The 25,839-nt window shown below is 39.6% G+C and overlaps 1 protein-coding gene and 1 long non-coding RNA gene across 3 annotated transcripts in view; one reads left to right on the top strand and one right to left on the bottom strand.

Moving 5' to 3' along the window:
• Positions 1-9,317: 9,317 nt before the first annotated feature.
• The window catches only part of LOC110260701 (uncharacterized), a 47,178-nt gene continuing 30,656 nt past the window's right edge, over positions 9,318-25,839 (bottom strand). The window contains exons 3-4 of the long non-coding RNA XR_002344017.2: positions 18,047-18,221; positions 9,318-11,848 (exon numbers count right to left, since the gene is read on the bottom strand). This is a non-coding gene — a long non-coding RNA (uncharacterized LOC110260701). The remainder of the gene's footprint in view (positions 11,849-18,046; positions 18,222-25,839) is intronic.
• Positions 12,147-15,250, top strand: TPBG (trophoblast glycoprotein). 2 transcript variants are annotated; one of them, XM_021091963.2, is made up of 2 exons: positions 12,147-12,218; positions 12,932-15,250. In XM_021091963.2, exon 2 carries the CDS (start codon positions 13,287-13,289, stop codon positions 14,544-14,546), a length of 1,260 nt encoding a protein of 419 aa, XP_020947622.1. In that variant the 5' UTR covers positions 12,147-12,218; positions 12,932-13,286; the 3' UTR covers positions 14,547-15,250. The 2 variants fall into 2 exon arrangements, with proteins under 2 accessions (XP_020947622.1, XP_001927476.1); XM_001927441.6 differs by lacking the exon at positions 12,147-12,218 and adding an exon at positions 12,728-12,767.

Below are 25,839 nucleotides of genomic sequence, written 5' to 3'. Positions count from 1 at the left end.
CTTTTTATCTACTTCATTTATTTCATTTTAATTATTATTTCTCACTTATGCTTGCTTTACTTTAATTTGCCCTCCTTTTCCAGTATCTTAAGTGGATGTCAAATCTTTGAAATTGTTTATTTTTTTTCCACGTAGGCATTTACGGCTCTAAATTTTCCTATACAAACTGCATCTTATAAGTTTTAGTATGCCATATCTTCATTTTCATTCATCCTAAATTTCTATTTTTTCTTTTGATTTCTTCTTTGACCTATTGGTTATTTAGTAGTATACTGTTTAATTTCCTCATTATTTGTGAATATCCCAAAATTGTTTTTGTTATTTATTTCTGATTTTCTCTCCATTGTGATCAGAGAAATACTTTCTACAATTAATTCATTGAGAATTATTTTATAGCCTAGCATATAATCTATTCTGGAACATACAGACAAATTTATATTCTGCTGTTTCTGATGGTTCTGCTTGTTCTTAATTTCAGGAGCTTTTGTTTTTATGACTGCCCTTAATTTAAGAAGTAAAGTGTTAATTTCTTTAAGGTATACAAATCACTTGGGAAAAAAATTAAAAAACTCTTTGGAACTAAATAGGCAAAAGATATGAACAGATGGATTTTAAAAGGAAATAAATATGGTTTTTAAGCATATGAAAAGATTGTCAGCCTCCTTTATAATAAAACAATACAAATCAGAACTATGCAAAGATTACACTTTCATGTGCAAGACTGGCAAAGATAAAAAATGGTAACATGGTCCCAACATTGCTGATGGGAACATACATTTTTACAATCTCTAATATCTACACAGTACTCTTGCAATACCTATCAAATTTATAAAAGCCCATATTTGTTAACCATGAATTTCACTTCTAAGGATTTGTCCTAGAGATATGGTGGCATAGGTGAAAGATGACATGTGTACTCAGTCATTGCTGCATTGTTTGTAATAGCAAAAAGTTGAAAACCTCTTAACAGGGGGTTGTTTAAATCAGTTGTGGTATGTTTGCTGTGGTATATTGAACCAATAGCTCCATTGCTTCATCCTTTCCTCTATGCAAGCCCCTTGCTATGTTACTTTGCAGCACTCTCCCACTGTGCACCAGAGGGTATAGTTCCTTGTTCCTTGGCTTTAGCATGTGATTCGCTTTGGCTGACAGTGTGGTGACAATGTGGTGTGAACAGTATCTTAAAAGGGACTTACATGGGTTAGGCTTACTTGCTCTTATACTTCTACTGCATCAGCTATTCCACTAGTATTAGGAGGAAGTTAATAGTCCTTTGGAGCAGATTGTGTTCAAATAAGTTGTTTCTGTCAAGCCCAACCTAGAAGAGAGCCACCAGTCAATTTGCAGAAGCATGAGCAAGCCTAGATGAACAGTTTGTCAACAAAATCCAATCCAAATCATCTAATCCTCAGCCAAGCTATAGATGCATAAGCTATGCTTGTCAAGAATTGTTTTAAGCCACTGAGTTTTGAGGTGGTTTATTATATAGCCAATATAACTACCCAGTGGATAACATCTACCCATAAAACTGCTCTTTATTATTCTAATAATGAAGAATCTCTGAGTCTTTTGGTTCAGTTAAACATAGTGCAGAACAATGTGCACTGTTCAGTTATTTGCGAAAAGGAATTTTCATACACGTGCATAAGATCTAAATGGAAAGATATACACAGAAACCTGATAAAAGTTTGTTGTCTCTGGAGAGGTTAACTGGATAGCCAAGAGACAGGAGTAGAAGATTTTCCCTTGTATATCTTTTTGCCACTTTTGAATTTTCAACTGTTTACATGCATTATATATTTCAAAAAATAAATTATTTTTAAAAACTCAGGTGACTCATAGAGCTTCAAATTCTTACAGCATCTAACAGAACAGAAAAAAAAAAAAAACCTCTGAAATTGGTTTAATTTTTCTTCCCTCACCAAGTGCCAATTTTGCTTCAATAATTGTAGGATTCTTTATTATTCCCTTAAATCAGGAGTTTCAATGATATTTGTCTAGGTGTAGAACACTAATTTATTATTATTTCTTCATAGCTAAAAGATATATGTAAAGAATGCTTAAAACTCAATTGTAAGAAAACAAATGGCTCAATTCTAAAAAATGGATTTTTAAAAAAATTTTTTAAAAAGATTTCAAATGAATTGATCAGACACTTCATGGAAGAAGATATGCAGGCAGCAAATGAGCATATTAAAGGGTGCTCAACATCATTGATCAATTGAAAGCAAAATGAGGAGTTCCTTTGTGGTGCAGCAGGTTAAGGATCTGGCATAGTCATTGCTGTGGCTCGGGTTGCCTCTCTCGTACGGGGTTGATCCCTGGCCCAGGAACTTACACACACACACACAAAAGCAAAATGAGATACCGTTACATGTGTTTGAGAATACCTACATTAAAGAAAACCTAACCATATCAAGTGTTGGAAGGATATGGAACAACTGTGTGTGGGGGGTTAATGTAAAACAATAAACCAACTTTGGAAATTAGTTAGCAATTCCTGAAAAAGTTAAAAATGAATCTACCATATGACCTAAATGTTCTACCTCTTGATATCGACCCAAGAGAAATGAGAGCATATGCTCAAAGATTTGAACACAAATGTTTATTGCAGCTTTATATGTAATATCCTCAGACTAGATAAAGTCCAAATGACTATCGACAGGTAAAGGGATAAACAAAATGTTCTATATCTATACCATAGAATACCACTCACCAAAGAAATGGAAATGAATTGTAGATACTCATAAAAACATAGATAAACCTCAAAATAATTATGGTGAGTGAAAAGAAGCCAGATTAAAAAAAAAAAAGAGTACACAGTGTATGATTCTATTTATATAAATTGCTAGAAAATTCAAACTAATTTACAGTGACAGAAATCAAACAAATCATTACTTAGGCATGGGTTGGGGTGGGGGTGACGTGGATGGAGAGATTACAAAGGGTCATGAAAAAACTTTCGAGGGTGAGGTATATGTTAATTTTCTTGAAAATGGTTTCAAGAGTGTATATATATGCTGAAACTTACAAATTTGTTCACTTTAATTATAGATAAAAGAAAATCGAAAAAAATCAAATGTTAGTATTTGTAAAGCTGAGTAACAGGTACACAAGCTTTTGTTACACAATTCTCTATTGCTACATGTTTTCTAAGTTTAATAACAAAATATCTTAATTCAATTAAAAAAGAAAACTAGATTTCCCACACTTGAGTTAATTGATTTAATAAACTGGTGGAAACGATGTTTCCATCAAGACAGGGCTTTTGTCTAATTCACCATTGTATCCTTAGTTCTCAGGACAGTGCCTAGAAGCACTTACACACTTCAAAGTTATTTATGTAACATATGAGGAATATACTCAATTTACTCATAACTACTGGTTATTTTCTTATTTTAAAGATTTCCAATTCCGGGAGTCCCCGTCGTGGTGCAGTGGTTAACAAATCCGACTAGGAACCATGAGGTTGAGGTTTTGATCCCTGGCCTTGCTCAGTGGGTTAAGGATCTGGTGTTGCCGTGAGCTGTGGTGTAGGTTGCAGATGTGGCTCAGATCCTGCGTTGCTGTGGCTCTGGTATAGGCCGCTGGCTACAGCTCCGATTAGACCCCTAGCCTGGGAACATCCATATGCCCCAGGAGTGGCCCAAGAAAAGGCAAAAAGACAAAAAAAAAAAAAAAGAAAAGAAAAAAAAAAAAAGATTTCCAATTCCTTATGGTAACATAGTTAAGGAAGTTAAGGAAAAATTTTGGTGATTGCCTGTACTGTAAAGGGTGTTTGCCAAGAGAATCAGAAACCTTTAATATATGTATATGTTACATATATTAAATATATCTATACTGTTTACATTCAGGGAACTTGTATCAACAAAACCTTATTCCTTGTTGACAGGTGGCACCCTGATTATTGAACACTTGCTGGCCAGTGTCCGTGCCATACTAGTTGTAAACTATTTTGACTATCACCCTTTTGCAAATGTCATCACACCAATATTTCATGGGTTGAACTACCTCCTGATATCATATATTCCTCCAGTAGGCTTCTGTTCAAGTTCAATATAGGCATCCCTTTGCATGCATTTTGCACCCAACTCCCTTTTTATACCATTTTAAATGAATTGAAATATTTTGTTATTAAAAATAGAAAACACTATTCTCAAAACCCACCCACTCATCAGGCCATATTATTTGATGCTGGTTTGATTTTGTCTCCCTAGGTAAACTTTTTTTTTTTCATTTTTATTTATATTATATTTTTTAAATTACTCAAATGAATTTATCACATCTGTAGTTGTATAATGACCATAACAATCCAATTTCACAGGATTTCCATCCCACAGCCCAAGCACATCCCCCACCCCCCAAACTGTCTCCTCTGGAGACCATAAGATTTTCAATGTCTGTGAGTCAGCATCTGTTCTGCAAAGAAGTTCAGTCTGTCCTTTTTTCAGATTCCACATGTCAGTGAAAGCATTTGATGTTGGTGTCTCATTGTATGACTGACTTCACTTAGCATGATAGTTTCTAGGTCCATCCATGTTGCTAAGAATGCCATTATTTCCCTCTTTTTAATGGCTGAGTAATATTCCATTGTGTATAAGTACCACCTCTTCTTGATTCACTCCTCTGTCCATGGACATTTAGCTTGTTTCCATGTTTTGGCTATTGTAAATAGTGCTGCAATGAACATCGGAGTACATGTGTCTTTGCAAGTCGTGGTTTTCTCTGGATAGATGCCCAGGAGTGGGATTGCTGGATCAAATGCTAGTTCTATGTTTAGTTTTCTGAGGAATCTCCATACTGTTTTCCACAGTGGTTGCACCAATTTACATTCCCGCCAACAGTGTAATAGAGTTCCTTTTTCTCCACACCCTCTCTAGCACTTATTGTTTGTAGACTTTTGGATGATGGCCATTCTGGCTGGTGTAAGGTGGTACCTCATCATGGTTTTGATGTGCATTTCTCTAATGATGAGTGATATTGACCATCTTTTCATGTGTTTTTTGGCCATCTGTATGTCTTCTTTGGAGAAATATCTGTTTAGATCTTCTGCCCATTTTTTGATGGGGTTGTTTCTTTTTTTTGGCATGGAGTCCCTAGGTAAACTCTTTTACTTCATTTTTTTTTTTTTTTTCACTGCTAAGGTAATGTGATAAATTTCTATTCCAAAATTCACAGTATTTTCAGTCTTCTCTTCCTGGACTTTCATATGGGGAGCTAAACTGAATCTGATAAATATTCACTTATTGGCTATCATATTCACTTATTTGAATATTTTAATCAGGGCTAGCAGGCAACTTATTGATCTATGTGTTTTAACTCACTAGATAAGACTTACAAAATAAATTAGAGATGTTTGGGTCATATATCTAAGCTTTGGCCCAGGTCTATTCTGCTGAACCTCTGCCATGGGCGTGCAATAGACTGCCTGTCAATGTACCAGGATTAGAGAATTTTTAAAGGGAAATTTCTGGCTTTGGAGGTGGCTCTGTTTGGAAGACAAAGTGAGTACCATGCACAAAAAAGGCACATTAGTAAACATTTCTTGAACTGTATTAAATTTAATTGAAATGAATTGAACTTGGATGGTAGCTACAATTGCAACTGCTTCCATTGATTGGCTGAATTCCAGTTTTGGTTTAGAATCCAGTTTGGGCAAGGACTAGAGAAACGGAAAATCTTCAATGTCAACTTCAAAGTAGAATTAATTTACATTAGACAAAGAGTATTGGGTAACATTGCTGATTTAAATATTTACCACAATTTCTTTTGAAAAGACAAAATTTCAACCCAGGTTCTTCTTTAAATGAATAAGTTCGCTGTTCTATCCTTTATTCCAGATGTTTTTCAGCTTCCTTATAGTCAAATTTGACTCTTCAATTTAGAAGTATTAGAATTTCTCTGGATTTCATTTAAAAGATAGAAGTTATCTACTATGTTACACCTTTTGGAATTACAAATGCCTGTAGTCTTGCCTCTATACTGAATAAATCATGAAGATTTACAGATTCTACTCCTTAGGTATTATACAAATTACTTACGGATTCTACTCCTTAGGTGTTATTCAAATTATACAAAAAAAAAAAAAAAAAAAAAAACCTAAGGTTATTTCAACCTTTTTAAAACAAATGTTTCCTTTTTAAAACCAGTATTTTATAAAGCCTCCTCATCATATAAAGCATACCTTCACACAAATTTTAAAATATATATTATACTAACTATAATATCAAAAAGAAGTAAAAGGAGCATAATTAAATATTAAATAACATGTAGTATAACATATAAATATGTTGGAAGACCAAATGAAGTGGTAAGTTACTTCCACTTACTTATAAGCAGGCTAGGGTTTAAGGGAAATTAGACTAAGATTCAAATAAGTATTGAAAATAATTTTTTCTTAGACATTTTGCAATAAGAATACACTGTAGATGCAGTAAGTACAAATGCAAACAGATACAGTTGGGTTGCACTGGTGATTCAAATAGCATGAATTGCATATCTGTTGGAGAGAAAACTTTGGTGGCATTCCAAGCAAAAAAAAAATATATATTTTTCTTCAATGAACAGGGTAGCTGCATTCCTGGAAAACCTGGTGTATATTAAAACCATTCTTGGAGTTCCTGCCACGGCACAGCAGTTAACGAATCTGACTAGCACTCATGAGGATACAGATTCGATCTCTGGCATTTCTGTGAGCTGTGGTGTAGGTTGCAGACATGGCTCAGATCCTGTTTTGCTATGGCTGTAGTGTAGGCCAGCAGCTACAGCTCTGATTCGCCCCCTAGCCTGGGAACCTCCACATGCCATGGGTGTGGGCCCCCCAAAATAAATAAATTAATTAATAAAATAAATAAAATAAAAACATTCTTTAAGTATTTGTAGTCTAAATGTACAATGGAGTTGTTTCTAGACTGAGATGATTATAATCAGGTTTTTCATCTACAAGACTGCCTAAATGGATATATGTAAAAGTCATGTGGGGAGCAGGATAATTTTTCATTGTATGATATTATCCCTCTAATTGCAGGATGTTTAACATTCCTGGCCTATACATACTAAATGACAGTAGCTCTTCCCAATGATTGTGGCAACCAGAAAATGCCTCCAAAAATATTCAAAATGCCCACAAGGGGCAGTGTCACCCTGTTGAGAACCACTGGTCTATATAAACTGTACCTGCTTTGCCAGTATTTCCACACTGCTATTTTATATCTTATTTCATTTACTATTTGATTTGATTTGATTTATTTTATTTTTATTTTATCTTTTAGGGCCACACCCATGGCATATGGAAGTTCCCAGGCTTCCCAGGCTAGGGGTTGAATCAGAGCTGCTACACTACCGCTCACCACAACACAGGATCCTTAACCCACTGAGCAAGGCCAGGGATTGAACCCATGTCCTCATGGATACCAGTTGGGTTCTTTATCACTGAGCCACAATGGGAACTCCTTAATTTATTTTGTAATTTTCTTTTTAAGCTGTCTGAGGCATGTGGAAATTCCAGGGCCAGAGATCAACCCACACCACAGCAGTGACCCAAGCCAGATCTTTAACCCGCTGTGCCACAGAGAAACTCCAAGACTGCTTTAGTTTAGTTCTTCAACATCTATCACTTGGCTCTCCCAACTTCTCTCTTGCCCTCAGTCTCTATGCCTGTAATTTACCCTTCAAACAAATAGCAAACACGAGCATTCTAAAATGCACATCTGGTCATGTCATTTCCCTGCTGAATATCTTCAGTTTCCCCAGTTTTATAAGATGAAATCAAATTTTTTAGAATAGAGGACAGTGATCTGCCCCAACCACAGTTTAAATCCACCTGTACCACTCTCTCCAACACGTGCTGTTCTCTTCCTCACATAGTCTCTAGAACTGAACAAATTCTCTGATTCTTTCCACCAACTTGCCAATCTTTTGTCTGGCAAGTTCAAGTTCTATGAATAATAAAGAATGTAATTCAGGCATTACTTCTCCAGTGAAGTCTCCTCCAATCTCATTATGTTTTATACTTGTTAAGACAGTCTGCTTTTACCACTAGAATGTGAGTTACCTAAAGGCAGGGATTTTTTTTTTTTTTAATCATATCTACCTTTGTATCCAAGGACATCAAATAGGTGGAGGACATACAGTAAGGTTTTAAAAAGTTAAACACTTTTAAAGTTGAATATTCCTGCAATGCTAACAATTTGCAAAGCTCTTCAGATTACTATATAATTGTTTTTATTTACCTTTCAATATTTTTTCAGACTTGAAGAATCATGTATTTCCATCCAGTTTAAGCTTTCCTACTTTACAGCCTTCTAACTTGTTCTTTCTTTAGGATTTAATCTCCCATAAATTCTGAAATGTCTTTGATATATTTTCTTTCACCAGCTCCAACCTCTATTGCACTGACTCATGAAATATATGTCCTTTTTGACCCATTCCTTAGTTAATATTTTACTTAATTTAGTTTATATATCTCAGACAAGAAACATGTTTCTTTCTTAAATGATGTGCAGTCAGCTCATGAGAAGAGTTTTCTTTTTAATCATAAAAAATTAAAAAATATTTTTCATGAATGTATAACTTTTTTCCCCCAAATTAACTGTCAAGTTGATTGCTATGGTGTTAAGAATCAGGGGTATACAGAAGCTGCACAATAAGTAATGTGGTTTTATGACCTATATGCTTGATGTCACCAATATTTGATTAAAAATTTTTTTTTTTAGGTTTGAGAATATTCACTTTTATCAGTTCCCTTGCTAATTTAAGGCATATCAAACTTGGTTAGTCTTAAATAGTCTTGATGTTTGTCCATGCTGGACCACATGGCTTCTCTCTGCTAGTTAACATGAGGATGGCCATAACAACTCTTTTTTTTTTTTTTTTTTTTTTTAATTTATGCTACTGTATTCCTTGTCTTCCTAGGATTTAGCAGCAGCAATATTTCAATAATTTACTGACTTTCCTTTGGGTTGTTAGAATAAAAGTGGTTCCTGAAGAAACAATGTGCTAAATTAATAATAGTGCAAAGACATTTCCCTGGAGGCTACAAAGTGAGCAATTGAAATACACTAGGTTGGTTCTTTTCCATTAGGATATTCAGATTCTTCTATTTTATTTTGGAATTGAAGAATAAGTGGGGAAAAATGTACTCTGAAATAATGTGTCCTGCTTTAGAGCATGTTAATAGCATCATGCACAAAAAATTTTTCAAGCTGTTAGGAGTAAAGCAAGTATGATAATTTAGGATAATTAAATGCTTAAGACAATCAAAATAGAACTGATCCTCGTAAGCTTTTCTCACTGAAGGAAACGTCTTTAAAAAGGAGTTACTCATCTTAATGTCTTTTAATAGGGCAGTTAAAAAATATAACGCAATCCACAGAATAGAATATTTTGCAGTCTTTAAAGAAGAAGCCTACCCATACATATGGGCACAGAATGATACCTAGTTGTTTTAAAATTAAAATAATAATAATAAATATACTATAACATGATTTTTATAAAAATGGCAGAAATGGAAGCAAAATGTATATAAAGAGAGAGGAGATTGGAAAGATATATGCACTAAACTGCATTCAGTATTCTGCACTGAAAGCTTTTGTTTCTGTGTGTTTCTTCCACCAGGTTATGAACTCCTTTGTCATGAAGATCAAATACAGGATGCCAGGTAATATGAATTTTGGGTAAAGGATGATTTTTTTTAAAGATAAGTACATTCAAAATATTGCATAGGACATATTTATACTAAAAGATCATTCATTGTGTATTTGAAATTCAAATTTAACTGAGTGTCCTGTGTTTTTATTTGCTAAATCTGGCAATTCTACTGGAAAGAAACCTTAAGACTATTCAACCTTGTATTTCTGTCCTTAACATAGTTATAGAGATCTGGTGCATGCACAGTAAATGGCAAGAGGGAGAGTAATTAACAAGAGCACAATAATAATGAGCAATTTTGCTAAGGGTGTTGTATAAGTTATCTCAAATCTCACAGAAATAACATTTTATTAGTGGTCCTATTTTACAGATTAAGAATCAGGGGTATATAGAAGCTGCACAATAAGTAAGTGATGGAGCTAAAAATGCCCCCAAATTCCTGAGTCCTGCTTCAGCAGCCATAACCAGCTTCTAGCTGTAGGCAGGTAGAAGAAATTAAGCAGAGCCAGGGGTGAGGCTTTGGTTCTGCCAAAGTGAATCAGAGTAGGACTCTGCACAAACTCCTCAATCTCACCTAGAGGTGGAATGTGAGATATTATATAAGGAGCAGACAAATCTGGGCCTGGTCCTCACCTCTACCACACATCTGAACAAGTTACATAATTTATTTTGCCTCTATTTTCTCCTGTGTAAAACTAAGGAGAGGATCTACCTTAGTACTGATGGGAAGAGCAAATGACATAATTTCTATAAAGTCATCAGCACAGGGCTTGGAAAGTAAAAGACACTGTCAAAGCTAGTTATTCTTAGCTCAGAGCCCCAGTGTTTTCAACTGTAAAACAGAATAACAATACCAATAACAAGACATTAATACTAATGATATATCCATATTACCAAGCTGATTGGCTGATCAGATGAGAATATCTTTCTAAATTCTAAAGTGATTCTCACTTTCCTTAACAGAGCAGAACCAAAATGAATATCATGCTGCAGAATTATTACAGTTTTTTTCCCCTCATGAGTAATTAATTTTGTTTCAAAATTTATCATACAGTAAAACTGACTCTTTTTGGTGTACAAAGTTCTATGAATTTTAACATGCGTACAGATTTATGAAACTACAACCACCACCATCATTGGGATACAGAACATGACTATAGCTTTTGAGATTCTTTTTTTGAAGTGTTTCACATTCATGATACAAAACACACTTAAAAATACGAACAGGAGATTTAGATAAACGTGCTGAAGATGCAGATGAACAAAACAGGTCTTGTCTGGGCCATTTTTGCTGTTGGCTCTACAGACTTTCTCTTCCACCAAAGTCATCAATAATCCACTGAAAAGTTGGGATCTTTCTTCACACTAAAGGCCCAAGTCATAGGCACAAACTTGGGCATTTCCTTATTCTATTCTTTTTATATTACCAGATCTTAGTTTTCCCAACTGTTTTCTCCAATTGGATTGGGACAAAGGAGATACTGAGTCCTGGAGAAAACGGCAGAGCTTTCAGGACCGCAAACCTCTCCAAGGTATCCTCCTTGTACTCCAGGAGTCCGTGTCTCCTACCCCAACTGCTCCCTGCCTAACCGGTGCCCCCTGGGGCGTCAGACTTCAGTACCAAACTTCGGTTCTTTTCTGGCGGCCTTCCTCCCACCCCCACCCCGGGAGCTCTCCCAGCCTAAAGGACTTGCACTGACACCGCTGCCACATCTGGTGAGGGGGGCGGGTCCGCTTTCCGGGTGACTCACATCCTCGCTATTTGCCTTTTGTTTCTAGGATGCCTTGGCTGCTGTTTTCGTCCCTCTGCTTTTAATTTGGGGAGAAGAAAAGTAATGAATCAAGAATGAATCTCTTCTCCACCAATCCCTTTTTTCCCCTTTCTTTTCCTTCTCCCTCAAGTTGGCTCTCTCCCTTCCCAAGTCCCGAAACCAGGCAAGAAGCGCGGGGGCGGGACAGGTGGGGACGCACTAATTGCACCTAAACCTGAAGTTGGCAGTCCAAGGCATCACTTGGCTGGGAAGACTTTCTGAAACTCCCTTGCGGACTGCTGGGGTTTTTTGCTGCTGCCGCTGTGCATTTTCAGCTCGTTTCTCTATGCTGCGGCTTCGCGCTGCTTGGTCACGCCAAAATCTATCTGGTTCTGCCGTAAGTGCCAGAATCTGGGCGAATTCCACGAGATTCACCAGCGGTTTTGTTCCTGTTCAAGGTAAATACAGTATGCAAAATGAGGAACCACCAAACGATGCCTAGGAAGGGGGAGAAAAAGGGATTCCCTCACCTTTTCGGGTACATTCCTCGTCAATTTCCACCGGGAGGAGGCGTGTAGCCCAGATCTCCCCTCAGCCCTCCGGTCTCCTTTCTAAATCCCCCCCCTCCTGAAGGCCGCCGAGGCTGGCTGCACCACCAGAGTCTTTCCTCCCTCAGGCTTGCCCTCCCCCGCCCCCCGGGTTGGTTTTTCCCAGCCGCGGAGGTTGGGCCAGGGGCTGGGGTGCGAGGAGCGTCGGCTCCGGCAGCGTGGAGCGGGGAAGTCGCCGCGACTCTGGTGGGACTCGGAGTTGTCCCTGGAGGTGAGCTGTGGGGAGCAGGCGGAGAAGGCGAGAACTGGGAGGCGGCTTCCAGCCCCTCCCCATCCTCAGGCGGGAGAGCCGCGCAGGTCCTGGGTCCCACCGCGGCTTTGTTCGCGGCCTCTCCCCTCCCCTTTGGAGAGGACTTGAAGGCCCTCCGATCCGAGGGGCGGGTGGGCGTGCGGGCTCAGGGGTGGCGGCAGCCCTAAGGTACCCCACTTCTTAAGCCGAGAGGGCATCTAAAAGAGATCAAAAGACTCCTGTAAGCTGAAACTTCCCTCTCATCCTAACGTGGACCCGGAGGAGAGGTCCTGCAGAACAGGCGGGGGCGGAGACCCCGGAAGGCAGGTCTTCCGCGGAGGCGGTGGGGGAAGGAGCTGGGAGAGTGAGAAGTTTGGTCGGGAGGCGCCGGGGATTAAGCGAGAAGTTAGACGCGGGGGACGAGTCTGATCCGGGAGGGAGGGGGGCGGGAGCCGGAAGGGTATATATAGCAGGGGCCGGGACAGAGAGGAGACCGTACTCCGGGTCTCGGGTCGCGCGCCCCTCTCCCGGGTAAGGATGTGCGTGGAGCTGGAGGAGGCGAGGCCCGGACGGGCTTTTGGAGGGAGGTCTTGGGTACTGAGTTGGGGGGACGGCTTGGCTCGGAGAGGCCAGTTTCTGCAGTCAGGGAGCAGCGGCCGCCGCCGCTCCTCACGCTTCTCTCCTGCTTGTCCCAGGTCGCGCAGTGGACCCAGCGCGAAGCGCCAACCCTAGAGGCAAGGAGGTACCACCCGGGGGCGCCGGCTGGAAGAGGAGCGGGAGGAGTGAGCGCGGAGCTGGGCGTCCCGACCCGCCGTGCGTACTTTCTGGGGGGAAGGGGCGGGGGAATCGGACCCGGGAGGGGGACGCCCGGTGGCTAGGGGGTTAGTCAAGTTCCGGCGGCGGGCGGCGGCTACAGCGGCCCTCTTCCGCACCCACCGGAGGAAAGTTTTCTCTAGACGCTTCCGGCCGGCCCGCGCCCTCCCGGCCCAGCCTCCTGAGCCTTCGGAGCGGGCGGCGCCCCAGCCCAGCTCCGGGGAGACCTGAGCCGCGATGCCTGGGGGGTGCTCCCGGGGCCCGGCCGCCGGGGACGGGCGGCTGCGGCTGGCGCGCCTGGCGCTGGTCCTCCTGGGCTGGGTCTCTTCGTCCTCCCTCACCTCTTCGGCGTCCTCTACCTCCTCGGCGTCGTTCCCGGCCTCCGCGGCGTCCGCCCTGCCCCCGCTGCCGGGCCGCTGCCCCCAGCCGTGCGAGTGCTCCGAGGCGGCGCGCACCGTCAAGTGCGTGGGCCGCAACCTGACCGAGGTGCCCGCGGATCTGCCCCCCTACGTGCGTACCCTTTTCCTCACCGGCAATCAGCTGGCCGTGCTCCCCACTGGCGCCTTCGCCCGCCGGCCGCCGCTGGCCGAGCTGTCTGCACTCAACCTCAGTGGCAGCCGCCTGACGGAGGTGCAAGCCGGCGCCTTCGAGCACCTGCCCAGCCTACGCCTGCTCGACCTCAGCCACAACCCACTGGCCAACCTCAGCGCCTTCGCCTTCTCGGGCAGCAACGCCAGCGTCGCGGCCCCCAGCCCCTTGGTGGACCTGATCCTGAACCACATTGTGACCTCGGCGGCCCAGCGGCAGAACCGGAGCTTTGAGGGGATGGTGGCAGCCGCCCTGCGAGCGGGCCACGCGCTGCGCGGCCTCCGCCGCCTGGAGCTGGCCAGCAACCACCTCCTCTACCTGCCCCTGGACGTCCTGGCCCAGCTACCAGACCTCCGGCACCTGGACCTGCGCAACAACTCTCTGGTGAGCCTGACTTATGTGTTCTTCCGCAACCTGACACACCTCGAAAGCTTCCACCTGGAGGACAACGCCCTCAAAGTCCTGCACAACGGCACTCTGGCAGAGCTGCAAAGCCTGCCACACGTTAGGGTCTTTCTGGACGACAATCCCTGGGTCTGTGACTGCCACCTGGCAGACATGGTGGCCTGGCTCAAGGAGACAGAGGTAGTGCAGGATAAAGCCAGGCTCACCTGTGCATTCCCGGAGAAAATGAGGCACCGGGTCCTCTTGGAACTTAACAGCTCCGATTTGGACTGTGACCCTGACCTCCCTCCATCCCTGCAGACTTCTTATGTCTTCCTAGGTATTGTTTTAGCCCTGATAGGTGCCATTTTCCTACTGGTTTTATATCTGAACCGCAAAGGGATAAAGAAGTGGATGCATAACATCAGAGACGCCTGCAGGGATCACATGGAAGGGTATCATTACAGATATGAAATCAATGCAGACCCCAGGTTAACAAACCTCAGTTCGAATTCGGATGTCTGAGAGCTATGCGAGGACAGAACAATGACAACTATGCATGAGATGTAGACTTAAGCTTTATCCCATCCTAGGCTTGTTCCACCTCCACTCTCCGCTGTAGACACCACTGACCTTGACTGAAAGCAGTGAAGGGAACTTACTCCCTTCTTATGTAAAGTTTCTTGGTTGCTTATGTTACTGTAAGACGATGAGCAACTGTGCATAGGGTTTTATCCTCTTCCTTTTCTTGGAACTCAACACCATATGGAGGGATATTTTTCAAGTTTCAGCATGAACCTGGACTCCTGGCTGTCTGTTTCTCTTAGTACAGTTCAAGGTGTAGCAAGTGTACTCCCACAGATAGCATTCAACAAAAGCTGCCTCGACTTTTTTGAGAAAAAGACTTTATTCATAAATATCCGTTTTATTCTCATGTACCTAAATTGTGGAGAAAATGATTGCATTCCATAAACTGCCTGCAGACCTTAGCAAGCTCTTCAAAGTAACTCCATAGTACACAGGAGCCCCTGCATCCGAGAGCATGCTTACATGTTACTGTTCTGCATATTACAAAAACTAACTTGCAATTTCAGACAACTTCTTTGACAAAGTAAAATTACTTTTTTGATTGCAGTTTATCTGAAACTATACTGAAGTTTTTTTATAAACTGCATCGAGATCCAACCAACTAAACTGTTGAAAAAATTCAATAAAGATTCTTAAAAGAATTACAGTTGTGTTCAAGTTTGCTATTTGAAAAAAGGACTGGGGCAGTGATACTGAATGGTCTTGGTTCTGATGATAATTAGGTATTAGTTATCACAGCTGCGAATTAAATGGGACCAATGTCATAAAGACTTTGGAGATAGTTTTGAGGTGGTGGATTCTTTCAGGATTTAAATAGAGAATTTGAATATTCATATGAACAGACTTCTTATGGTCTCAAAGTTAATGCTACTAATTAAACAATTTTGTAAAAGCATTATGAAGTTGGTAAGAAGGAAGAATTCTGTCTGATAAACAGTTTGCAGTTTGGGACTTTTTCTAGACTAAGTTGTTAGGACAGAACAAAATTATTTACATAAGAAAACTCTCCATATGAAATTGTTCTGTGGCTTTTGAGAGCAGAGTATGACACAAATATGCAAATGAATGTATGAAAATGAAGTGTCTTAAAGACATAGAATATTCTAAAATATTAAAAGATTAATTTCCATGTAAATTAAGTATATTTCTAAGACATAATATAAATTTGAACTTAGATTTTTCCTTAATATTAAAAAAACCCACTTAAAATGGAGCATATAGGGTTGATTGTTCATCAGAGACCCTGCTAATATGTGTAAAAATTGGCATGGTAGGATATGAATTTGAGAAAGTAACCTGAAATGACTGTCTTGTTCATAAACAAGTGTCTCAACACAGGTTCTTATGTTCAGTTCAGTATTTAAGAATTTGAGGATATTTTGATTTTAGCTAAATTCTATCTTAGTATATACACCTTTGCGAAGAAGAAATCACATTTAGGTATAAATAAAAGCAATCGGTTGATCAGTTGATATTATCAGTAACAGACAAGATTTTTTTTTAAAATGGAGTGCCAGTTAGGCTTAAAAGTAAATTTCATTAATCTCTAAGCTCTTATATAAAGTGACTTAAATTTAACTTAGCCTTTATTGCTTAGTTTAAAGTGTAGGTAAACTTACTTTAGTAAGCCTTAGAACTCCGCTTTCCCTTTAAATTGATCATGTTCTGGAGTGTCTCATATTTGAAATAAAATTTAGGTTTCCACATTTTCATAAATGAAATAGGACGAGATAGTACTTTAGTTCTAGAAATTTTTTTTTACATTAGAAGAATAGAAACCTATTCTCTCTTTGAGTTAAATTCAGAAGTTTTCAAAATAGAGCTAAAAATACCTGAATCTGTTCCTTGTTTAGATTAGAGAGTCACAATATGATGTTTTAATTTTAACATATTAAGTTTCCTGAGGCTCATTTTGTGAAATGGTATTTATTATTCCTGGGTTATACTTCCAATCCTATAATTACTTAAGAAAAGGTTACATATATATTTAATATTCCATCAAACATTTTAAGTTTTCACCAGGAATTCATAAACTGGCTGGTTGCCATCATTTCCTAAGAGTGATAAAGATATTAGCCTGCCAAAAAATAGTGAAAACATCTAATAAAATCACGCCATTTAAGGAATAAACTGCTGATGGACTTTTATTGGTAAGTCTGTTGATATTGTCAAAAAAAACAAATTGTTATATTTAAAGAGTCTCTGTTCAGAAGAATTATTTCTCCTTCATCATGTGATAATCTAACAGTTAAAAACTGAGCTTTATCTCAGATCCAGGAGAGCAGTCGTTTCATTAGTCCAGATTTCTCATCATCAACTCACTGAAACAGAATCTGCAATACAGTGAAGCTGAGTTTTTGCCCATTAAGCAATGGCTTTTTTGAATTTTATGATTTCTTCCTTTTTCATCCCTTACTTTTTCCTTTCCTTTGTATGAACTTTCTAATTTAGCACTGCTCTCTTTAATATCATATCACTGCTTGCTATTCCCCAATACATGGCAATAAACGTTCTTAATGTTAAAAAAAAAATTTAACTGTTTGAAAACAATTGCTATTGTACAGTTATGATACCCTAAGTCTGTAAGCTTATGAGGCATTTTGAGTTCCTTGGAAGATAGCTGTGTATAAATCCAATAAGTAGAATGGAAATATAGGAAAAAAGAAAATGAAAGTATCATCACTAAGTGCACTTGTTTTAAACACTGGTCCTTAGTACCATTACACATTATTGATCCTAGAAACCTATGAGTAATCCATTTTTTAAACTTTATTTTGGTTGGTGATACAAACTTCAGCAAAGGTTTCAGCAAGGAACACCCTTCATTTATCCTTTACAAGTTTCATTTGAAGAAAGTTGGAAAAATACTAAAAATTTAAGCACTTGATAAATCCCTCAATTTAAAAAGCTATTAAAACATCCAATAAATTTCTATTTAAAGTGGTGAGATTTTAGGGTAATACAGCTAACTGACCCTGAGTTGTAACTCCCTGCCTTTCAGTGTGACAATTCAGTTTGCAGCATTAATACATGTGTCATCAGTTTTGCCGCCTGTGTGATTCAATGTTGACTTCATAGGCACCTTTATACCTTATGGCTGGTAGATTTTTTTCTTACAAAATGAGGAGTCTTTGAAGCACATTCGACTAAAAGGAGTTCCTTAAATTGATATTATCAATATTAGACAAGATTTTGTTTGTTCAGAGGTGGAGAAAGGCTTGGTTGAAATAAACGGTAAATCCTTTTAAAATATCTTGATTGGCATCAAATGTGGATCATGCTTACCTCAGTAGTGAATCAGAAATAAGCTACATCTTTGTTTTCTCTTTTTAATTAAGTGGGTAGAAAAAAGAAGGTCCAATTGAACTCTGATTGTTTCCTTAGGGATTCTGATTAACTCTGTCCCTTTGGACTAACATTCCAAATACAGGGCTTACCTTCTCGAGAACATCAGAGGCTTTACAGCTGTAGTTTCAGAAGCTTTCATATCTTTTTTCAAAGACGGCACTCAGAAAGACACCAAGAGGGTTTGCGAGGTTAAAACCAGTTTGGCCTGTGCTTTCTTCCTGCTCCAAAATCTATTCAGTCATCCAGCCTTCAGAGAGCAGCACCCTGAAGTGAAGATAGACATTCTTTAGATGAGATTCAAGTTTCACTTTTACACCTGTGCAAGGATTTTTCACAGTAAAGGAGAAGGAAGGATGAAATTACATTTTCTAGATCGTATATGAAAAATACCTTGACAATGTCCTTAAAACATCCTTCAGTTATACTGTAGCACTGTACTAGAAATAATGAGTTTAAAATATATTCTGTATTGTCCAGGTGATTCTGTCTTCTTTTAGAAGGAAAAACAGCTCATTGAGGATGTTTTGTAAGGTGTTTTTCTGTTCTTATCCCTAGAAACATTTTATTAAAAATGCAGGTAGGTTTTATGTTGCATTTGATCTTAAAACATTTAAGCAGCTCTAACTTTGTCATGGGTTAAAAAAATTGTAGATTTAAAAAATATTTACTAAATGATTTACATTTTTTTTTTTTTTGAAAAGAGTAAGAATTCTTAGTATTTCAAAACTGGAAGGACTCTTAGCTATGTCAAGCCCAGTTTCCCATTCTACAAATAAACTGATAGTTGTGACATATCATTGTTATAGCAACAACCAGGACTAGATCTCAGGGTTCCAGTCTTCCCTTCCAATCTCTTTTTTGCCCCACGATGGTATTACTATTTACCTACCTTGAGATCTTTGAAATTCTCATGTCTAATTTTAAAAAAAGGCAATTGGTATGCGTTTGTTTTTGCTTTGCATTCAAACATTCACTATATTTGTTTGCTTTAACTTTCAGTGTTAAAAAAATTTGTTTCCGATCCCTGAATATGCTTAAATGTGTTTGAAATAATTTTATCATGTAAAGCTTCTCTGCATCTATAGTAGGATAGGAAATATTCTGGAAATTTAATATTTTGGGGAAGAGAAAAATAAAACTCTGGAAAGCTGTGCTAGACTATGTAATTCTATCTTAAAAGAGGAGTTAGCTCAGCTGGTGAGAACACTAAACAAATAAGGCCAAGTTCATGGCCGTGAAGTCAGTCAGTCACCAGGTGAGATAGCCAGCTTTGCATGCTCTGCCTGGCTCTCCAGGCCACACCCACTCCTGGTGCAGGCTTCCATCCATCCTCTGAAGGCCGAGACCAAACAGTGAACTAAATCAAAGCAAATCCAGCATCACCCTGCAAAATCAGTGCACTGGCAGGTCAGACCCAGCAGCCCTGCTGCTGATGTGCCAGTTTACTCTCTATACATATTCAGGACCCAACATGACAGTTCCTGCATCCTCACATTGTGGCCTGCATCCCACAGATCAGACGTTTTCTCATCGATGTGATTTTTTGTTTCAGCAACTTCAGTATGCAGAAATTCCCGGGCTGGGGATTGACCTGAGCCACAGCAGGGACAACGCTGGATCCTTAACCCACTAGGCCACTAGGGAACTCCTCACCCATGTGAATTTTGAAAAAATCTATCATAGGTGCTTTTCAATACATCACAGAGAAAATTAGTAAAGTGGGCTTGGTTATTTAAAATGAAAATGTAGTGTCAGATGCAGGATCGCAATGACCATGTCACAGACTTGTATGAAAACAAATGTGTATGTTTCGCTGCCGCTTTATGATTATAGAATTTATTTGTGGTTTCCGTTTTAACTTGATTAATGAGAGGATACATTTGCTTTAAGGACGCAAAAGCTTAAAATGTGACCAACTATAATACTTTTTGTGGAAAATAAATATCCAAGAGTATGTTTTCAAGAACCCGAGGATGTTACTAATAAGATAGGCTTATTTAGGAGTTCCCGTCATGGCTCAGTACAAACAAATCTGACTAGGAACCATGAGGTTGCGGGTTCGATCCCTGGCCTCGCTCAGTGGGTTAAGGATCTGGAATTGCCATGGGCTGTGGTGTAGGTCACAGACATGGCTCAGATCTGATGTTGCTGTGGCTGTGGTGTAGGCCAGCAACTGTAGCTCTGATTGGACCCCTGGATTGGGAACCTCCATATGCCGTGGGTATGGCCCTAAAAACAAAAACAAAAAAGATAGGCTTCTTTAAAGTGGAATTTTATAGTTTTCCCTCCCCCCTTTCTCCCCAAAAGTCCTTTTTGTACAACTCTGTGTTTCCTTCTCCCAAAGGGAAACATCATACCCTACATTTCAAGGTTACAACTTGCATGCAGGAGAATTGGACTGTGGCTAAAACAGCTGGTGAGTCAGTCTACAAATATACCTTTCTGTGTCTGATGCAGTTTCTGAGTTGTACAGTACAGCTAGTTAGACGTTTTCAAGGAAGACCTTATCTTTCAGTTAGACACATTCTGTACTTATTCCTATATATCATGGCAAACACGTGGCTATTAAACCTTTAAAGGACATATTTTTAAATTAGCAGTTTCCTATTGATTCTTCATAAATGCAGAGAAACACCATGAATAAACCCATCACCAAGGCAAAAGCACCTTAATATTGGGATAAACTGCCTTCTGTTTGTATCATCCTGTACCAGACTTTTTTACTTAGATTCCCCACCATCATTAAAAACTATTTCCTGTTGTGGCTCAGTGGTTAATGAATTTGACTAGGAACCATGAGATTGCGGGTTTGATCCCTGGCCTCGCTCAGTGGGTTAAGGATCCGGGCATTGCCTCGAGCTGTGGTGTAGGTCTCAGACGAAGCTCGGATCCTGCGTTGCTGTGGCTGTGGTGTAGGCTGGCGGCTACAGCTCTGATTAGACCCCTAGCCTGTGAACCTCCATATGCCACAGGAACGACCCTAGAAAAGGCAAAAAAGCCAAAATAAATAAGTTAATTAAAAAAAAAAACTATTTCACTATCTGGTTTTAAAATATGGGAGACAATCACATAATTTACACAGACAGGATCATTCTTGCAATTTTAGTTAGTGTTCTAATGAGCGTTGTTGTACCAACCTGTGTTTCTACATCTCTTATTTTCCCCTTATGGTAGATACTTGAAGAATAACTGCATGAGAGGATATACTCTCTTTTCTTTAACCTCTTAAAAATATTTTTGATGTCTATTTAAATTAGGAATTTTCAATGTAGACCAGCATAGTTCACTGTATAAGAGTCTTACATCAAATGTTTTATAGAGTACTGAGTGGTCTGTGATCAAGATTTTGAACAGAAGGAAATTTTAAGTTGCCAATTAACTTGTCACTGTTTTTAATCCATGAATGTCTCCTCTTTGTTAAAATACCAAAATTAGAGGATAGCTAAGCCCGTAACCCAGTTAGAAGTGTGTGTGTGGTGCGTGGTGTGTGTGTTGCAGGATTGGGGAGGTAGTGTGGGGTATGGAGGAACATTGGGGAAACTAATTTAGTTAACAAGTTTGCAAGCAGTTTTTAAGACAAACCTGTCTTTCCTGAATTCTACTCTTTTTAGATGATTGGTGTGTGTATTTAGAATGAATTTAGATTCTTGCACATTATTCAATTATGCTAATCTTACTGTTAATTTGCTTTAAAATTTCAGTGAAGTCCTATGAACCATTTATTCAGTCCATTCAATAGATCTTTATTCAATGCTTTCTGTATACCAGACACTGTTGTTGCATTGGGTTAAAAAATGGTTTCTGACATAAAATTTCTTGTAATCCAGCAGAAAGGATAAATAATGATAATAGCTGACATTTTACTGAGTGCTTAATATGAATCAGATACTAGCTAAAACCCTTCATGCATCAGATCTTATTCTCACTGGAAGAGGAAGTTGAGGCTTAAAGATGCCAGGTGAATTACCAAGGACAGCTAAGTAGCTAGAATCAGGTGGGATTGTGTGTGTGTGTGTGTATTTCCAGGACCTGTGCACTCAACTCCTGAGCTTTAGGAGCAATGAGATGTGAATGACTTTGTCATAGGGTAGAATGTGATAGAGCACTACCAGAGTTTCAAACAATGTGATATGGGGTTAAAAACAGGAATAGAGCTTGTCTGATTGGGAGATTCAGAAAAGGGTTTCTGGTGGAATTGGCTTTTAAGATGGTCATGAAGAAGGGCCTACAGAGATAGTGGGTAGAAGAGAAAAGTCAGGGAAGCACATAAGCAAAGAGAATGGAGGCAATTAAAGACCAAGTGTATTCTGAGAACAATAACATTTGATGCATTGTTTATCAAGGACATGGTAAAGAGTGAGACCTGGAAGATAAATCTGTAGCTGTGGCCAATAGTTTATATTTAATTCAGAGAACAGTGGGGAGCTGTTAGGGACCTGTGGGCAGGGGAATGATATGCATAGATGGGATTGTCCCCCAGAGGGTGACATCAACCCCCCCTCCCCCCAAGTAGGTTTGTATATCAAGCCTGATGACACCACGCACACATCAAGGGGATATGAAAAGGTTTATTACTCCTAGATGGGGTTTTCTTTGAGAGCAGGACTTGGCTTTGTTTTTCATTGTGATGGGGGTTGGGGCCCAAGTTAGACTTGGGATTTTCATGCTTTGAACTACCTAGCTGGTGCCAAGAGGTGAAACTCACAGGGCTTCTTATGGGTTCGCCTGCCTGTGGGGCAGAAAGTGGAGGTGGGGGAAATGGGCTTAAAAACTGTTGGTACTCAGACATCACAAATGGAGTCAGACTCAATTATAATTCACCACTGATGTTTGATTGATGATGTGCTGTGTCTCATTTAATTGATGTTGAACTTGTTTAAGCAAGGCATTACGGCTCTCTGAGGCTTACAGCATATAACCATTAGGGAGGTGAAAGTTCCATTGAGTGTCTTGTTCAAGAGTCTAAAGTGGGTGTTTTGAGAAGTGAAATGCATGCCCTGGTCATCAATAATGCCTGGAACTCCTAAGGGAATAAGAAATGTCTCGATTAGGTTTTGATGGGGAAATTTTGTGTGAACCCTGATTTTATCTTGGGTATCAATGGGGGCAAGAGATTCCCATCGTTTTTTTATCCCAAGGGAACTGACCTTGAATAAGGAGTTGTTGCCTTTGGTCAGACTAAATGGGCAGATGATTGGTAATGCCTTAAGGTTCTGTAAAGACATGCATGTTGGACCACTTTTTGGTCAAACATTTTCCATTTCTAAGATGACCACATGACATTTGGTAAATTATACTGACCCTTGAGTCTTGTCCTTGATTGAGGTTGACCTAGGTTGACCTAGTTAGGAGATGGATGGCAGCAGCTTGCCAGAGGGCTCCATTGCATGTTATGGGGAACTTATCATGGGTAAAGTAAGTGAACTCCTGTTTCTGATTATTCAGTTCATCCTGAGTAATCACACACACACTCTCCAGTTGGTCAATGCATCAGGGCAGTGGACTAGCATCACTGCAGCAAGCAAAGGACTGAGGATAAGGGAAGCCAATTCCTCCTGCAGGTGGGATGTGCCAGAAGGCCTAGGCTTGGCTCTATCCTGTAAGTACCATTTTCCATTTTAACAAGTAGGCCTCTGTGGTGCCACATCTGCCAGGTGATCCAAGCCATAGGGACAGCTGGGTATGGAGAGTTCTAGATTCAGGGCCTGTAAAGGCCTCTGTCTCCAGAAAGGCCCAGTATGCAGCCAGCAGTTGATGTTCAAATAGAGTGTAGCAGGGGCTGAGAAGGGCAGTTTCTTGCATCAGAGGCTCAAGGACATCTTATAGCCACCATAGGCAGTCCAGAGGTTCCAGGAGACATAAGAGAAAGTTGCCAAAGTCTCAACAGTGAAGGATTCTCTGGAGAACATCAGTGAAAGTGTCTGCTGTAGTGTACTTGGGACAGATTCTAGAGTCTTTTGTTGGAGGGCAACCTAAGGCAGGCCAATATACAAGTAACAGCATAAGTGAAGTTAAGTAAAATTTGTAAATGAGGAATATTTTACCTCTAGAACTCACAAAGTCCCAAAAGATCTAAGTTTTGTTTTAACATTGTGGATGATAAGAGGGTCGGTGATTATCTTCTGAGTGTCAAAGATGGAGCAGCCCTTGACTGACAAAATAATTCCTAGGAATTTCACTGAGACCCTGTGCTTTTTGTGAAGCAGTGACCCATCCTTTGGGGCAATCTCCTTGCTGAGGATTTGTACGTCTTGAAAGAGTGTATCAAGTGAATTTCTGAGGAGGAAGATGCCATCCATGTCATACTGGGGAAGGATGGATGGGGTGAAGATCCTGGCTTCAGAGACTGCATGGGAGGCTATTGAGATTCCCCATGGACAGCCAGGTAAAGGTGTATTGTGTCTCTTCAAAGTGAAGGCACATGTGGCTGAGAGGCTGTTGATATAGAAACAATAATAATTGCCAAATGTGTGATAGCAAAGTATTTTCCAGTTGCTGATTGGATAGAGTCAGTAATTTAAATAATGTTGGATACAAGGGCCTTAATTGCAGGCACCATGAAACTAAGGTTGTGATAATCCACTGTTAGATGCTGTTCATTTTTAAAATCAGGTTTAAGCAGTGGCTAAATTGGGCAATTAAGTAGAAAAGTTGATGGAATGCTGACCCCTTCCTTTTATAGGTCTTACCTGGTGTGTCAGAATTCCTGCAGGCCTTGTTTTAATCTCTATTGGACTCATTAACTGTTTTAGCTATTGGGGGAAGGTCCAGGAGGCCTTATTTTGTTAGACCAATTGTAAATGCCAAAGACTTAATTTTATTTCAGTTTATTTCTTATTGGGTCAAAGCATCCATGCCCAGTAGGAGAAATTTTAGGTCAATGAACATTATGACCAAGGGAAATTGAGGCAAGTTAGTGGTTCTGGTGGTAATGATGAAGCACCCCTATTTGTTGGTAATCCTCTGAAATTATAGGGGATACTTTATTATTTTTTCTTGAAGTTTAGTTGATTTACACTGTTTCAGGTGTACAACAGGTGATTCAGTTATATATACACACACATATATATAATATGAATATATTCTTTTTCAGATTCTTTTCCATTATTGGTTATTAAAAGATTTTGAGTATGGTTTCCTGTGCTATACAGCAGGTTCTTGTTGTTATTTATTTTATTTAATTTTATTTTTTCTGTCTCAGACTTTTTTTAATAATGATTTTTATTTTTTTCCATTTTAGCTGGTTTACAGTGTTCTGTCAATTTTCTACTGCCTGGTGACCCAGTTATACATACATGCATACATTCTTTTTCTCACATTGTCATGCTCCATAGTGACTATGGAGTTCCCAGTGCTATACAGCAAGATCTCATTGCTTATCCATTCCAAGGCAATAGTTTACATCTTTTAACCCCAAATTCTCAATCCATCCCACTTCTTCCCCCTCCCCTTTGGCAACCACAGTCTATTCTCCATGTCCATGATTTTCTTTTCTGTGGATAGGTTCATTTGTGCAGTATATTAGATTCCAGATATAAGTGATATCATATGGTGCTTGTCTTTCTCTTTCTGACTTACTTCACTTAGTATGAGAGTCTCTAGTTCCATCTATGTTGCTGCAAATGGCATTATTTTGTTCTTTTTTATATCTGAATAGAATTCCATTGTGTAAATATACCACATCTTCCTAATCCAATCATATGTTGATGGACATTTAAGTTGTTTCCATGTCTCGGCTATTGTGAACAGTGCTGCAATGAACATGCAGGTGCATGTGTCTTTTTTAAGGAGAGTTTCATCTGGATATATGCCCAAGAGTGGGATGGCTGGGTCATATGGTAGTTCTATACATAGTTTTCTAATGTACCTCCAAACTGTTCTC

The sequence above is a fragment of the Sus scrofa genome, chromosome 1, assembly GCF_054392235.1.
Source record: "Sus scrofa isolate SSC_HxYL_T2T_F1_AM1 chromosome 1, Sscrofa_HxYL_maternal_Yorkshire_Landrace_v2.0, whole genome shotgun sequence".
Classification (NCBI taxonomy): domain Eukaryota; kingdom Metazoa; phylum Chordata; class Mammalia; order Artiodactyla; family Suidae; genus Sus; species Sus scrofa.
This window is presented reverse-complemented; position numbering and strand designations above follow the sequence as displayed.

Excerpts from the sequence above, each read along its gene's own strand:
- TPBG (XM_021091963.2), top strand. The coding sequence starts at position 13,287 with ATGCCTGGGGGGTGCTCCCGGGGCCCGGCCGCCGGGGACGGGCGGCTG.